The sequence below is a fragment of the Sesamum indicum genome, linkage group LG2 (assembly GCF_026168435.1).
Source record: "Sesamum indicum cultivar Baizhima isolate 11 linkage group LG2, ASM2616843v1, whole genome shotgun sequence".
In the NCBI taxonomy this organism is placed as follows: domain Eukaryota; kingdom Viridiplantae; phylum Streptophyta; class Magnoliopsida; order Lamiales; family Pedaliaceae; genus Sesamum; species Sesamum indicum.
In genome coordinates this window covers 14580895-14594004 of record NC_142658.1, presented here as the reverse complement: position 1 = coordinate 14594004, position 13110 = coordinate 14580895, and the positions used below count along the sequence as shown (strand labels likewise).

The following is a 13110-nucleotide window of genomic DNA, read 5'->3' as shown; positions in this document are numbered from 1 at the left end:
TTTTTAATGTTTTTATAGATTTAATTAATATATTAAAAATAATAAAAAATAAATTATAATAAATCGTGATTTAATCGATACAACACTAAATGATAAATAAATTATAAATACTAATATATTTGAATTTGAGTCGAGTTCATAATTTTAAACTTGATTATAAGGTCTCGATATTAATCGTAATTATTAGACTAAGACATTATAAGTATATTTTAGTGTTTAAGTGGAGGAATAATTGACTGGTTAAAATCAGGGGGAAAAAAGGAAAAAAAATTATAATTTGTAAAATCTAACCAGGGTTAAGTAGTGTTAGGTGGGTTGACCAGTCTGGTTTGGTAGGCGTTTGTATTGCTTCGCTGCTCCCTCCCTCTCTCTCCTCTTTCTCTCTCTACTCTCCATATAAACTCCGCGCGACGCCTTTCTCTCATTCCGTAGAAGTCAGAGTCTCTCCTAACCCACCTAAGTTCTCTCAACGAAGTTCGTCTAGCTTCGTGCGAACGCCCAATCCCGCGTTGAGGGAGAGACTCTGAAGAAAGCGAAGGGCTGAATTCTTTGTTCGGTTGATTCGTAATTCGCTGTTTTTGTTTGGAAAACTAGCTCCGACCCAGTTCGTAAGACATGGAAACCACTTCTGAGAAGCTTTCCCCGTTCGATTTGATGGCTGCGATCTTTAAAGGAGTGAAACTCGACAAATTGAACGGGTCCTCGGAGGCGGCGCCGCCTGCGGTGATGGCGATGCTGTTGGAGAACAAGGACCTCATGATGATACTCACCACATCCCTCGCTGTGCTCATAGGCTGTGTTGTGGTGCTGATATGGCGGCGCGCGGCCGGATCGGCGAAAAAGAAGGTGGTGGAGCCGCCGAAGCTGGTGGTCGCCAAGGCGCCGGCGGAGCCGGAGGAAGTTGATGATGGGAGGAAGAAAGTTACCATCTTTTTTGGGACACAGACCGGCACTGCTGAAGGCTTTGCTAAGGTGAAAAAAGTGTTTTTACTTTTTATTGAAGAATTTGAAGGCAAATAAGCGAAAAGAAAAATTGATTAACATTGGAATTCCCCCCTAAGAAGGGGGATCATTGAAATTTTCAAGTAAGTTGATAAGGACATTTCTTGAAATATAAGATTCATAGTAGTTGTTGAATCTGAATTCAAAATTACAAGAATGGTCTAGTTAATCATTGGATACAGGCATAAATGCCTCAAATCATATCATAAAAATTGCTAATCATGAAGGGAGATTTTGTTATTGATTGTGTTTCATGGGCCGGCACCTTTCAGCAGTGATAATCTCTTTTTCTATTCTAAATCAATAAATAATTTCTTGTTGTTTAGGCACTCGCTGAGGAAGCTAAAGCAAGATATCAGCAGGCCAAGTTTAAAGTAGTTGACTTGGTAAGTTTTACTGCTTCTGGTTATAGAGACAGTCTTGGACTTGCAGATTTACTTCTTCAGGTGTTCTTGATGGTCTTTCTTGATCCGCTATAGGATGATTATGCTGCTGATGATGAAGAGTATGAGGAGAAGATGAAGAAGGAGACTTTAGCATTCTTCTTCTTGGCCACGTAAGTTCCTTTGTTTTTAACTTCTAACCGTCTCTTAATTGCACAATTATATACTTTCTTGGTGTATAGGTGTGCCACATCATATGTTAAAAATAATATTCTTTTGTCCATTTATTGAGTTGGTTGAGGGTTGGTTGGTGCAGATATGGAGATGGTGAGCCTACCGACAATGCCGCAAGGTTCTACAAATGGTTTACAGAGGTAAACTATTTAAAATAATGGTTAATCTTTCTTGGATTTCTCACTAGGTTGAGATTATTTTGGTGTTAATTTTTATGATTTTTGCGTTGCAGGAGAAAGATAGAGGAGACTGGCTTAAGAATCTCCAGTATGGTGTCTTTGGTCTTGGGAACAGACAATATGAACATTTCAACAAGGTCTGTGGCTTTATCTGTACTGTCGTGTTTGCGAGGATGTGGCAGTTGATATTCGGTTTTGTACTTATGTGTTCTTTGTTTTAAATTTTGCTTGTTTGATTGCAGATTGCAATAGTGGTGGACAAAATTTTTGCTGAGCAAGGTATGCTGAATTATTTTTGAGAAATTTTCAGTATTTCTTTCTAACAATTGGTATAAATGGTCCCCTATGGTATGTGCTGTGCTAGTGTTGTATTCAGACAATTATGTTTCCCTTCCATGCTGAAAAATAGTTGCACTTTTCTCAGGTGCTTATGATCATAGTTCTTGAATGTTTCTTAATGTATATCTCTTTTCAGTTGCGCTGCTGTTACTCTTTTGATTCTCTTACAACTCTTCACACTTTTTTGGTTACACAGTTTCTTTCTACTTAACTAGATGGTTGTTGAATTAAGAAGTCCTTTACATCTGATCGGCTGTTGGGTTTTTTCTATCAAAAGATTATTTCTGCCCACTGTAAACTTGATATTACTATGTCTTGGATTGATCGTAAACATGAAATTGGATGATGGTCTATTACATATAAGCGGAATTTTGTATGGTTGATCTTTCATGGCCCTGGTCTCTATTGGTTTCCGTAACCTTACCTGTGCAAAACCTAATTTCAGGTGGACAGCGGCTTGTCCCAGTGGGTCTTGGAGATGATGATCAATGCATTGAAGATGACTTTACCGCATGGTACTGAGACTAAGAACCATTCTTCCAGTGGTTGAGTTTTTTTTTTCTTTTCTAAATTATCATATGATTGCGTAAAAATATTTTGTTTGATATGGTAATACAGGCGCGAGCTAGTGTGGCCTGAGTTGGATAAATTGCTTCGCAACGAGGATGATGCAAGTGTTACTACTCCATACACTGCTGCAGTTTTGGAATATCGTGTTGTTTTCTATGACCAGGTAGATGATTCAATCTTGGACAAGAGCTCAGCCAATGGTCATGCCAATGGCCATGCGGTATATGATGCTCAGCATCCCTGCAGGTACTGAACGTTCCTGTCTTTCCGATTTCTTTTTGGGTTGTTCTTGTATAATATGGAAGCAGGCAGGCCTTTCCCCTTTAACTAATGTTTGTTTGCTTTTTCCTTGAAGGGTAAATGTTGCTGTGAAGAAAGAGCTTCACACTCCTGCATCTGATCGTTCTTGCACGCACTTGGAATTTGACATATCTGGCACTGGATTAGCGTAAGTTTCTAGTTTGTTTAGCATGCTGCACTAGAAACTGATTCTGACTTTGAACTCGTGGCAGATGGAAGAAGCATGTCATTTACTAAATTCATCTTCTATTTCTCAGGTATGAAACAGGGGACCATGTTGGTGTTTACTGTGAGAATTTGATAGAAACTGTGGAGGAAGCAGAAAGGTTACTTAATCTGCCTCCACAAACATACTTCTCACTGCACAGTGATAAAGAGGACGGCACTCCACTCGGTGGAAGCTCCTTGTCACCTCCCTTCCCTCCTTGCACTTTGAGGACCGCGCTAACTCGTTATGCAGATCTTTTGAATGCTCCCAAAAAGGTATTCTGAATCCCTTCATAATTGTGATTGTTCACTGAATTGTCTTTGTATGCAACAAAGAATTAAGGGGCAATTTTCCATCTATTTTTCCAGTCTGCTTTGATTGCATTGGCGGCTTATGCTTCTGATCCAAATGAAGCAGATCGGCTCAGACACCTTGCTTCCCCTGCTGGAAAGGTTTGGACGCCTTCAGTTTTTTTCTTTGCACGTTAGAATTTTATCTTCAATTCCTGAAATGGCTGGTTTCCGTTCTTCTTACCTGTATATTTGCTGTATTTCAGGACGAATATGCACAGTATGTAGTTGCAGGTCAGAGAAGTCTTCTTGAGGTCATGGCTGAATTCCCATCAGCCAAGCCACCTCTTGGCGTTTTCTTTGCAGCAGTTGCTCCTCGCCTACAGCCCAGATTTTATTCCATCTCATCCTCCCCAAAGTGAGTATTCATCTCCCTTTTCTTTTTGCTGTTTTTTTGAGAGAACTGTTTGGAATTGAGCTAAAGTTGCTGTACCAACTACATTTGGAGTAGTTCTTCTTTCAGCAATGCTTCCATAATGGAAAATGCCAATGAATGAGAATTTTTTGCTTCATAATGGAAAGTGCTCATCATTTCTATTGTTCTCCCAGGATTGCCCCATCAAGAATCCATGTCACTTGTGCCTTGGTGTATGAGAAAACGCCCACAGGACGGATCCACAAGGGTGTCTGCTCCACATGGATGAAGGTACTTATTCGTGGTTAAAGTTTTCAATTACATTTGCTGGGATAGTGCAAATTATTTGTTGGTAGATCTATGAAACTTATGCATTGATGAAAGAATAATCATTTCCCACATCTCTTTATCACTCATCATAGTATAGAGCAATCAGGTCCACTTAATGTAACTTTAACACTCTCTGCCTATTACCAGAATGCTGTGCCCTCGGAGGAAAGCCTCGACTGCAGCTCGGCACCAATTTTTGTTAGGACCTCTAACTTCAGACTCCCTGCTGATCCTAAAGTACCAATAATAATGATTGGCCCTGGAACCGGTCTGGCTCCGTTTAGGGGTTTCCTTCAGGTTTGTGTAACAGCATTCATATTTGCACATACTTGCTCCTTATTCGATTTCTCTCCGAGAGTAATGCAGCAATTTCCTGTTATATTACAGGAAAGGTTAGCTCTTAAGGAATCTGGTGCTGAACTCGGCCCTGCCATATTATTCTTTGGATGCAGGAACAGTAAAATGGTCAGTAAGTCATGGAGAATTTCCATAAATGTCTTAAAATTTGTCTCAATTTTAAGATTTGGAATTAACTTGCTGCATTCTGCAGGACTTCATTTACCAAGACGAGTTGAATAACTTTGTCAAAGCTGGAGTGATTTCCGAGCTTGTTCTTGCATTCTCACGCGAGGGGCCAACTAAGGAATACGTGCAGCACAAGATGGCTCAGAAGGTATGGAACCGTTTTCTCAACTCAAGTTTTCTCCTACTAAGTTTACTATTGATATCTCGGTGACAATTTTATTATATATTTATTGCTGGTGGATATAGATATCTAAATAACATCTGGTGAAAAATAACAGGCTTCAGAAGTGTGGAATATGATCTCTGAGGGAGGCTACGTGTACGTGTGTGGTGATGCCAAAGGCATGGCACGTGATGTCCACCGAACTCTCCACACCATTGTGCAAGAACAGGTTTGTATCTTGAAGCCCCCCCAAAAAAATCTACAACGGTTCTTCTCTTGTTAGATGCACGTGTTTCCTTTTCGTGGTACTCCACTGTTTTCTTGGTGGAACCATCTTCACATCCTTTTTGTGGTTGTCAAAATTGCATAAACCTTCTCGAACCCTCCCCACCATTTTGCGGTGTCCTCTGATTGTCCATTCCTTTTTGGTTGTTGTGGTGCATGATGGTGATTGCTCATTTATTAAGAAGAAACAATCGTATTTGAGGGGGACCCCTTTTCTCTTTCTTGAAATTTATGGTCCCAACTGTGTTATTTAGGGGGTCAAAATGGGAACCCCTAGTACGGCCTAGGTACACAGTCACTGAACTACACTTGTCTGATTAGTAGAAAGTCCGATTAAAGCAAATTTTGCCTAAATTGTTGACGGATGGTAAAATCCATATCGGGCCTAACCTAATTCCGTTATCGTATTTCAGGGATCTCTAGACAGCTCCAAAGCCGAGAGCATGGTGAAGAATCTGCAAATGAGCGGAAGGTACTTGCGTGACGTATGGTAATAGCTCCTCCCGGTTGGGAAATAAAACCGTCGTGGGCATTAAAATCACTAGAAGCTCTACTTGTTGAGACGATGACGTTCACTGTATGAAGTGCCGGAGGAGGCAATGTGCAGCGACTACCTGCCTTAAGTTGCCACCCCGACAAAGGAAGTCCCTGTGTCATAATATTAGCCGGTTTTGATTCTTTCAGCTAGTTTATCCATGGATTTTTTCGTTTCTTCTTCTTCTTTATATACATAAAAGTATGTACGATATATACAATAATGATCGAGACAATGCTAGGTATAGTAACTGTGTAATCTTCCTATGAACCGGCAAGATGGTTCTAACGACACGATGTTGATTTTGCACCAATGTATAATTATATAACGTCTTATTGTTTTTGTGTAATTTTTCATCTCTTTCTCGCTTGTCTTTATAACGAGCTCTATTGTAATTTTACAACGGGAGCTGAATTAACTCAGGTCGAGTCGAGTTAAGACGAGCTTTTATGTACTTTTTGTGATAAAATCACAATTCAAGAATGGCGAAAATCTTAGGGTTGGTGAGAGAAGGTATTTCATTATGAAGCAAAAAGTGAGTAGATAAGAGGTGGGTGTCGATACAATTGGAAGGAAGTAGGTGAGAAGCAACCAAAATCGCATAACATTAACGTAGTGGGAATGGTAGGTGACAACTGGCACACTCTTATACTATTATACATTAATTTCATACAATATATGATCGACAATGTATCATTTTTAAATAATATTCGTATAATATTTGGCATGACCAAAAGACAGTTTTTTCCTTTAAAAAAATCGAGAAAGTCTCAAATTAAGAGTATCCGTGGGTATACAGATCGGGTCGAGTTCACCAGAAAACCTGTAATTTCGACCCTTCATACTCAAACACGTAGCATCATCTCCAGGAGTTCTACCGTTGTTCAAACACATGAAGTAAGTTATAAATAGCTTTAAATTGAATACTTTGGCGCTAAAGATCGTCTCTAGCTTAATTGTTGTATCTCTAACGTGTGTTATGAATTTTAGATTTATATGGAAAGATTTTATCCGATCTTTCGAGCTCATCAAAGTTTATTTTCTTTCATATAATATGAATTATCTTGAATTGATATAATTATTACTTCCAATTAATTTTTACTTTTATCAAATTTCTTTTTCTATTTTAATTTTTCTTTTTAAGTCCTGTCAACTCTTTTCATCGTATAGTAAAATTTAAATGGTCCTGATCTCATCATATACGCTTGTATTTTAATGCCATTGAAGGATCAATAACTAAAAGGATCAATTCTAATTATTTTATTTGAACTTTAGCCTCCAAAGTTAGAAAACTCTAAAGTTCAAAATATTTAATTCTACATGTATTAATTAATTTGGACTTTCGATCGCGAAAAATAAAGTCTATGATGACGATGTGGACTTGAAATATCTCAAGAACCATCAAAAGGTCCAGCTTTCACGTGGTGAGACTGTCGCCACTCACCTGCTCTAGATTTTTTGTTCCTTTTTTTTTTTAAAAAAATATATTAAATATTTTGTTTAAGTGAATCAATTATCAATTTTCTCATAATTTTTGAATATTAACAATCATACAATTAGTTCGACAATCAACACCAAGTGTTTGTTAGGAAATGGATCGGGTTAAGATGGATAACAGGTGGAATATGAAGGCGATAAAAGACACACGAATTTGTTAACCCAGTTTGGATATAAATCCTACGTCTGGGGCGATACCAAGCCAGGAGAAAACACTCAAAGAGGAGGAAAATTGTGGAGTACAACACACACACACTTGTATGCAAGTCTTCACCACACGTGAAAGACAACACTCACCCTCGTCTCAACTCTTTCTTTTCTCTCTACTCTATTCTACTCTACTCTATTAAACAATGCTAATAAGAGTAGTATATATAGCCATGACTTATCCTTTTTCCAACTCAACTTGGGATTTCTAAGTTGAATGGGGTTATCCTTCTCCAACTCAACTTTGAATCGGGTTATCCTTCTCCAACTCAACTTGGGAATTCTAAGTTGAATCAGGTTATCCTTTTCTTCTTCAAATCAATCTTCACAACTTAACAATCTCCCACTTGAAGATTGATTAGCTTTTCTCCACTTCTTTCTTGGTACCGCCGGGTTTGTCCACTCTAGTCATCAAGGCCAGTCGAAGCCGTACACAGCTTCAACTTCTCCATCGCAACCGCCTTGGTCAGCATGTCCGCAGGATTCTTTTCTCCTTGGATCTTCTCCAGCTGCAGTGCCTTCTTCTCCAGAAGTTGTCGGATGAAATGGTACTTGATCTCGATGTGCTTTGTCCGCGAATGGAACGCGGGATTCTTTGCCAGATGGATCGCACTCTGGCTATCGCTATGAAGAATCACATCTGCCTGAGGTTTCCCTAATTCACCCAAGAAGTGTTGCAGCCAAATGAGCTCCTTAGCCGCCTCAGTAACTGTCACGTACTCAGCTTCCGTCGTGGACAATGTGACAACCTTCTGCAGCTTTGAGACCCAGGATACGGCTGTACCGCCATATGTGAACACGTACCCTGTAGTGCTCCTCCTTTTGTCATAGTCATTCCCTGCAAAATCAGCGTCAACAAACCCAAACAAGGTAAGCTTGCCCTTACCAAACACCAATGCTCGGTCCTTAGTACCCCTTAGGTACCTAAGAATCCATTTCACAGCTTCCCAGTGCATCACTCCTGGATTGCTCATAAAACGGCTAACTACTCCCACTGCATGTGCTATATCCGGTCGAGTACAGATCATAGCATACATCAGGCTCCCAATTGCTGAGGCATACGGTGTGACTCTCATCTTTGCACGTACGGAGTCAGTCTGGGGCGAATCACTGTTGGATAGTTTGAACTGATTTCCCAATGGCGTTCCAACTGGTTTTGCATTTTCCATCTTGAATCTGCATAATACCTTCTCAATATAATCAGATTGAGATAACCATAATTTACCAATACCTTTGTCCCTTGTGATTTCATGCCCAATATCTGCCTTGCTTCGCCAAGATCTTTCATGTCAAACTTTCTCGATAACTGATCCTTGAGCCTATTGATCTCCTTGACATTTGATCCTGCTATCAACATGTCATCAACATACAGGAGTAGAATGATAAAAAACTCATCGAACCTCTTCACGTAGCAGCAATGATCAGCATTGCATCTAGAGAAGCCTATCTCTAGCATGAAGTTGTCAAACTTCCTGTACCACTGCCGCGGAGCCTGTTTCAATCCATACAGGCTTTTCTTCAAGCGACACACCTGCTGATCATCTCCATTATACCCCTCTGGTTGTACCATGTATATCTCCTCCTCAAGATCCCCGTGTAGGAAGGCTGTCTTCACATCCATCTGTTGTAACTCCAAGTTCTCTGCCGCTACCATGCTCAACACAAGACGAATAGTAGTTAACTTGACAACAGGTGTAAAAACATCAGTAAAGTCAATACCGTATCTTTGTTGGAATCCCTTTACTACGAGTCTTGCCTTGTACCGCTTCTTCCCATCTGATTCTTCCTTAACCCGATAGACCCATCTGTTCTGTAGGGCCTTCTTTCCTTTTGGGAGCTGACACAATTCCCATGTGTTGTTTTTCTTCAACGAGTTCATCTCGTCGTTCATCGCAAGCTCCCACTTGCTCTTGTGGAATCATTGACTGCCTCTGCGTAACATTCGGGTTCTCCACAATCAGACAAAAGCAAGTAATAAAGAGAGGGGGAGTACCTATCTGGGGCCCTTCTCAGCCTCGGTTCTCGACCCAATGCCAAGGGTGTGCTGCTTTCAGTAATCGGTTCCTCCGATACTGGTTCTGGTTCTATCTCCGTCTGTTCGGTTTCGTCCGTCTGAACTCCCACTGTATCCGTATCTGCTGGTCTCATGATCCCGGAATTTGAAATGTCGAGATCAACAAATTCCCTTTCCTTCTTGTCATCTCCCGGGCTTACCTTCCTGTCGTTGTACATTACATCCTCATTGAATATAACATTCCTGCTACGAATTATTTTCCGGTTTTGATCATCCCAGAATCTATACCCAAATTCGTCAGTCCCATACCCAATGAATGTACATTTAATCGACTTAGCATCCAGCTTAGTCCGATCATCGTTCAAAATATAGGCTGAACAACCAAACGTACGTAAGAAAGAAAGATCCACTTTCTTACCACTCCATACCTCTTCTGGTATCCTGTTGTTCAACGGGACAAAAGGCCCTCGATTGATCAAGAAAGCAGCCGTGTTGACTGCATCTGCCCAAAACATCTTTGGTAGTCCGCTCTTCAATCGCATGCATCTCGCACGCTCATTCAGTGTTCTGTTCATCCTCTCAGCAACGCCATTTTGCTGAGGTGTTCCCGGGATTGTTTTCTGCATTCGAATTCCATGGTCGGCGCAGTAATTCTTGATACCTTCACTGTTGTACTCGCCACCGTTATCCGATCTGAGACATTTCACTTGTAGACCTGTCTCATTTTCCACTAGTGCCCTCCATCTCCTGAATGTATCAAAGGCATCAGATTTTCTTTTTAAGAAATACACCCATACCTTTCTAGTGGAGTCATCGACGAATGTCATGTAGTACGTTGATCCACCAAGAGATGACACTGGTGCTGGCCCCCACAAATCGGTGTGAACAAGCTCCAACTTTTCTTTCCTCGGAGTTCTTCCTATGGTCAAGAAGCTCACCCGCTTCTGCTTTCCGAACACGCAGTGTTCACAATGACCCACCTCCACCGATTTTAACTCGGGCAACCGTCCTTTCGACTTCAGCACGTTCATTCCTTTCTCGCTCATGTGGCCCAAGCGATTGTGCCACATGTTAGCCTGCGATACAGTTCCTGCAAAGGGGATGTTTGAACTGGATCCTCCCGCCATGTAGAGCGTTCCCGACTTTAGTCCTCGAGCCAAAGTCATTGCTCCCCGACTGATCTTCCACTTCGCGTCTCCAAACGTCGTGTGGAATCCATCACTATCCAGCTGTCCGACTGAGATCAAGTTCCTTTTCAGTCCTGGTATGTGTCTCACATCATGTAGGGTCCAGCATGACCCATTCGTTGATTTGATCCGCACATCTCCCTTTCCTACAATCTTGAGGGGTTTGTTATCTGCAAGATAAACTAAGCCAAAATCACCTGAGGTGTATGGCTCCATGATGTCTTTGTTGCTGCATGAGTGGAATGAGGCCCCTGAATCCACAACCCAATCATCGGAAGAACTGCTCACACTCAACAAGAGTGCATCCATGACCTCTTCCGTCGCGGCATTCGCTGTCCGGCCCTCTTTTTCCTTCTTTGGCGCCCGACATTCGCTTTTCATGTGTCCGGGCTTCTCGCAGTTCCAGCACACCATCTCCTTCTTGCCCTTGTTCTTCCCCCTGGACCTTGACCTTGACCTTCCACGATATTTACCCCGTGTGTCAGGTCTCCCTCTGGACTCTGTATGTAGTGCAGAACCAGATGATCCACCCGTTTGCTTTCTACGGGTTTCCTCGTTCAACATCATGTCCCTAATGTTGTCGAACTTCATCTTCTCCTTCCCAGACGAAGTGCTCACCGAAGTAACAACCACATCCCAACTGTCAGGTAAAGATGAAAGCAAAATTAACGCTTTTACCTTATCGTCAAACACGATATCCACAGACGCCAGCTGTGTCGTGAGTTGGTTGAAGTCATTGAGGTGATCGGCCACCGATTTCCTCTCTTCCATCTGCAACCTGAATAGTTTTTTCATCAGCATAACCTTGTTCATTGCTGAGGGTTTCTCGTACATATCGGCAAGAGTCTGTAGGACTTCCTTCGTGCTCTTTGCTCCCTTCACATGATAGGCGACATTCCGAGAGAGCGACAGGATTATTGCGCTCATTGCCTTTCGATCGAGCACCTTCCATTCTTCATCACTCGTCTTCTCGGACTTCTCTGCAAGTGGTTCGTACAGGTCCTTCCCGTACAGGTAGGCCTCCATCTGCATACGCCAAAACCCAAAGTCGGAACCATTGAACCGTTCGACTGGAAACTTTCCCTCCATCTTAACTCCTTGAACCAGGCTCTGATACCAGTTGTTAGGAAATGGATCGGGTTAAGATGGATAACAGGTGGAATATGAAGGCGATAAAAGACACACGAATTTGTTAACCCAATTTGGATATAAATCCTACGTCTGGGGCGATACCAAGCCAGGAGAAAACACTCAAAGAGGAGGAAAATTGAGGAGTACAACACACACACACACTTGTATGCAAGTCTTCACCACACGTGAAAGACAACACTCACCCTCGTCTCAACTCTTTCTTTTCTCTCTACTCTATTCTACTCTACTCTATTAAACAATGCTAATAAGAGTAGTATATATAGCCATGACTTATCCTTTTTCCAACTCAACTTGGGATTTCTAAGTTGAATGGGGTTATCCTTCTCCAACTCAACTTTGAATCGGGTTATCCTTCTCCAACTCAACTTGAGAATTCTAAGTTGAATCAGGTTATCCTTTTCTTCTTCAAATCAATCTTCACAACTTAACAGTGTTTATTATTGTTCAATAGTTACTATTAATTAAAGTAGAATAATAGTTACATATTAATGAAGTTTAACCTTTTGATTTTATAGATATGGAGTCTGAATTTTGTTAATTAAATTAGATCTCGTTAACTAAATACTTATTTAGAACAAATAAGTTATATTGCATGGGTTTAAAATATGGGTTTGTATGAAAAAAAATTAAAATTAATAACTTACTTTTTTTATATATAAAATTTGGATGGTTTTAACTTCGATTACTATTGTTAGTTAAAATAAGTCCAATAACTCCGGGTTGTTTATAGGATTATTTATAAATTAGAGTAAATTACAACGGGTTCCTATAAAATTTGTTATAGTAATAAAAGTATCCGTTCGTTGTTTAAAAAATTACAAATACACCATTGAGATTAACGATTGTCTAATAAATACCCTCCTAATTTGTAATCACTACAAAAGAAGGTGGAATTTGGGGTAGGTTTTGGAACGGTTATAAGAACACATAACGTGGACTTTGGAACGGATTGAAATCCGTCCTTACACTTGGAACAGTTTACGGGAAGCCGTCCCAACTTAGGACAGTAATTGTATCGATCACAGTAAACTGTTCCTAAAGTCATTTTTGTCTAAAATTTTTTTAATTTAAGAATTGGAACAATTAGAATATTTTTTGGAATGAGTAATTTATTTTTTAGGTGAAATTTTGAAACGGTATTTGTAATACTCGTGATTCAATTTTGGAACTATTTTTTTTTTTTAATTGAGATCAATTTAGGAATGTTGTTTGGAACTATTTTTTCAATGAGTTATTGAATTTGAAACACGTTTGTAGAACTATTTCGATAATAGCATTAGGAACGATTTATATAA

At 40.4% G+C, this 13110-nt stretch overlaps 1 protein-coding gene across 1 annotated transcript; it reads left to right on the top strand.

The window, feature by feature from the left end:
• The first annotated feature begins 393 nt into the window (after positions 1 to 393).
• LOC105155693 (NADPH--cytochrome P450 reductase) lies at positions 394 to 6107 on the top strand. Its single transcript, XM_011071613.3, has 18 exons — positions 394 to 972; positions 1329 to 1388; positions 1482 to 1558; positions 1702 to 1759; positions 1852 to 1935; positions 2041 to 2077; positions 2583 to 2652; positions 2756 to 2953; positions 3063 to 3155; positions 3265 to 3490; positions 3584 to 3667; positions 3772 to 3923; positions 4115 to 4211; positions 4398 to 4547; positions 4638 to 4715; positions 4801 to 4923; positions 5054 to 5167; positions 5637 to 6107. The coding sequence occupies exons 1-18, from the start codon at positions 616 to 618 to the stop codon at positions 5715 to 5717; spliced, it is 2139 nt and encodes a 712-aa protein (XP_011069915.1). The 5' UTR covers positions 394 to 615; the 3' UTR covers positions 5718 to 6107.
• The last annotated feature ends 7003 nt before the right edge of the window (positions 6108 to 13110 follow it).

What these genes read in the sequence shown, in the direction of transcription:
- LOC105155693 (XM_011071613.3), top strand. Translation starts at nt 616, where the DNA reads ATGGAAACCACTTCTGAGAAGCTTTCCCCGTTCGATTTGATGGCTGCG. An exon ending in GCATTCTTCTTCTTGGCCAC is followed by an intron (nt 1,559 to 1,701) that starts GTAAGTTCCTTT and finishes TGGTTGGTGCAG; the next exon opens with ATATGGAGATGGTGAGCCTA. An exon ending in ACACCATTGTGCAAGAACAG is followed by an intron (nt 5,168 to 5,636) that starts GTTTGTATCTTG and finishes ATCGTATTTCAG; the next exon opens with GGATCTCTAGACAGCTCCAA.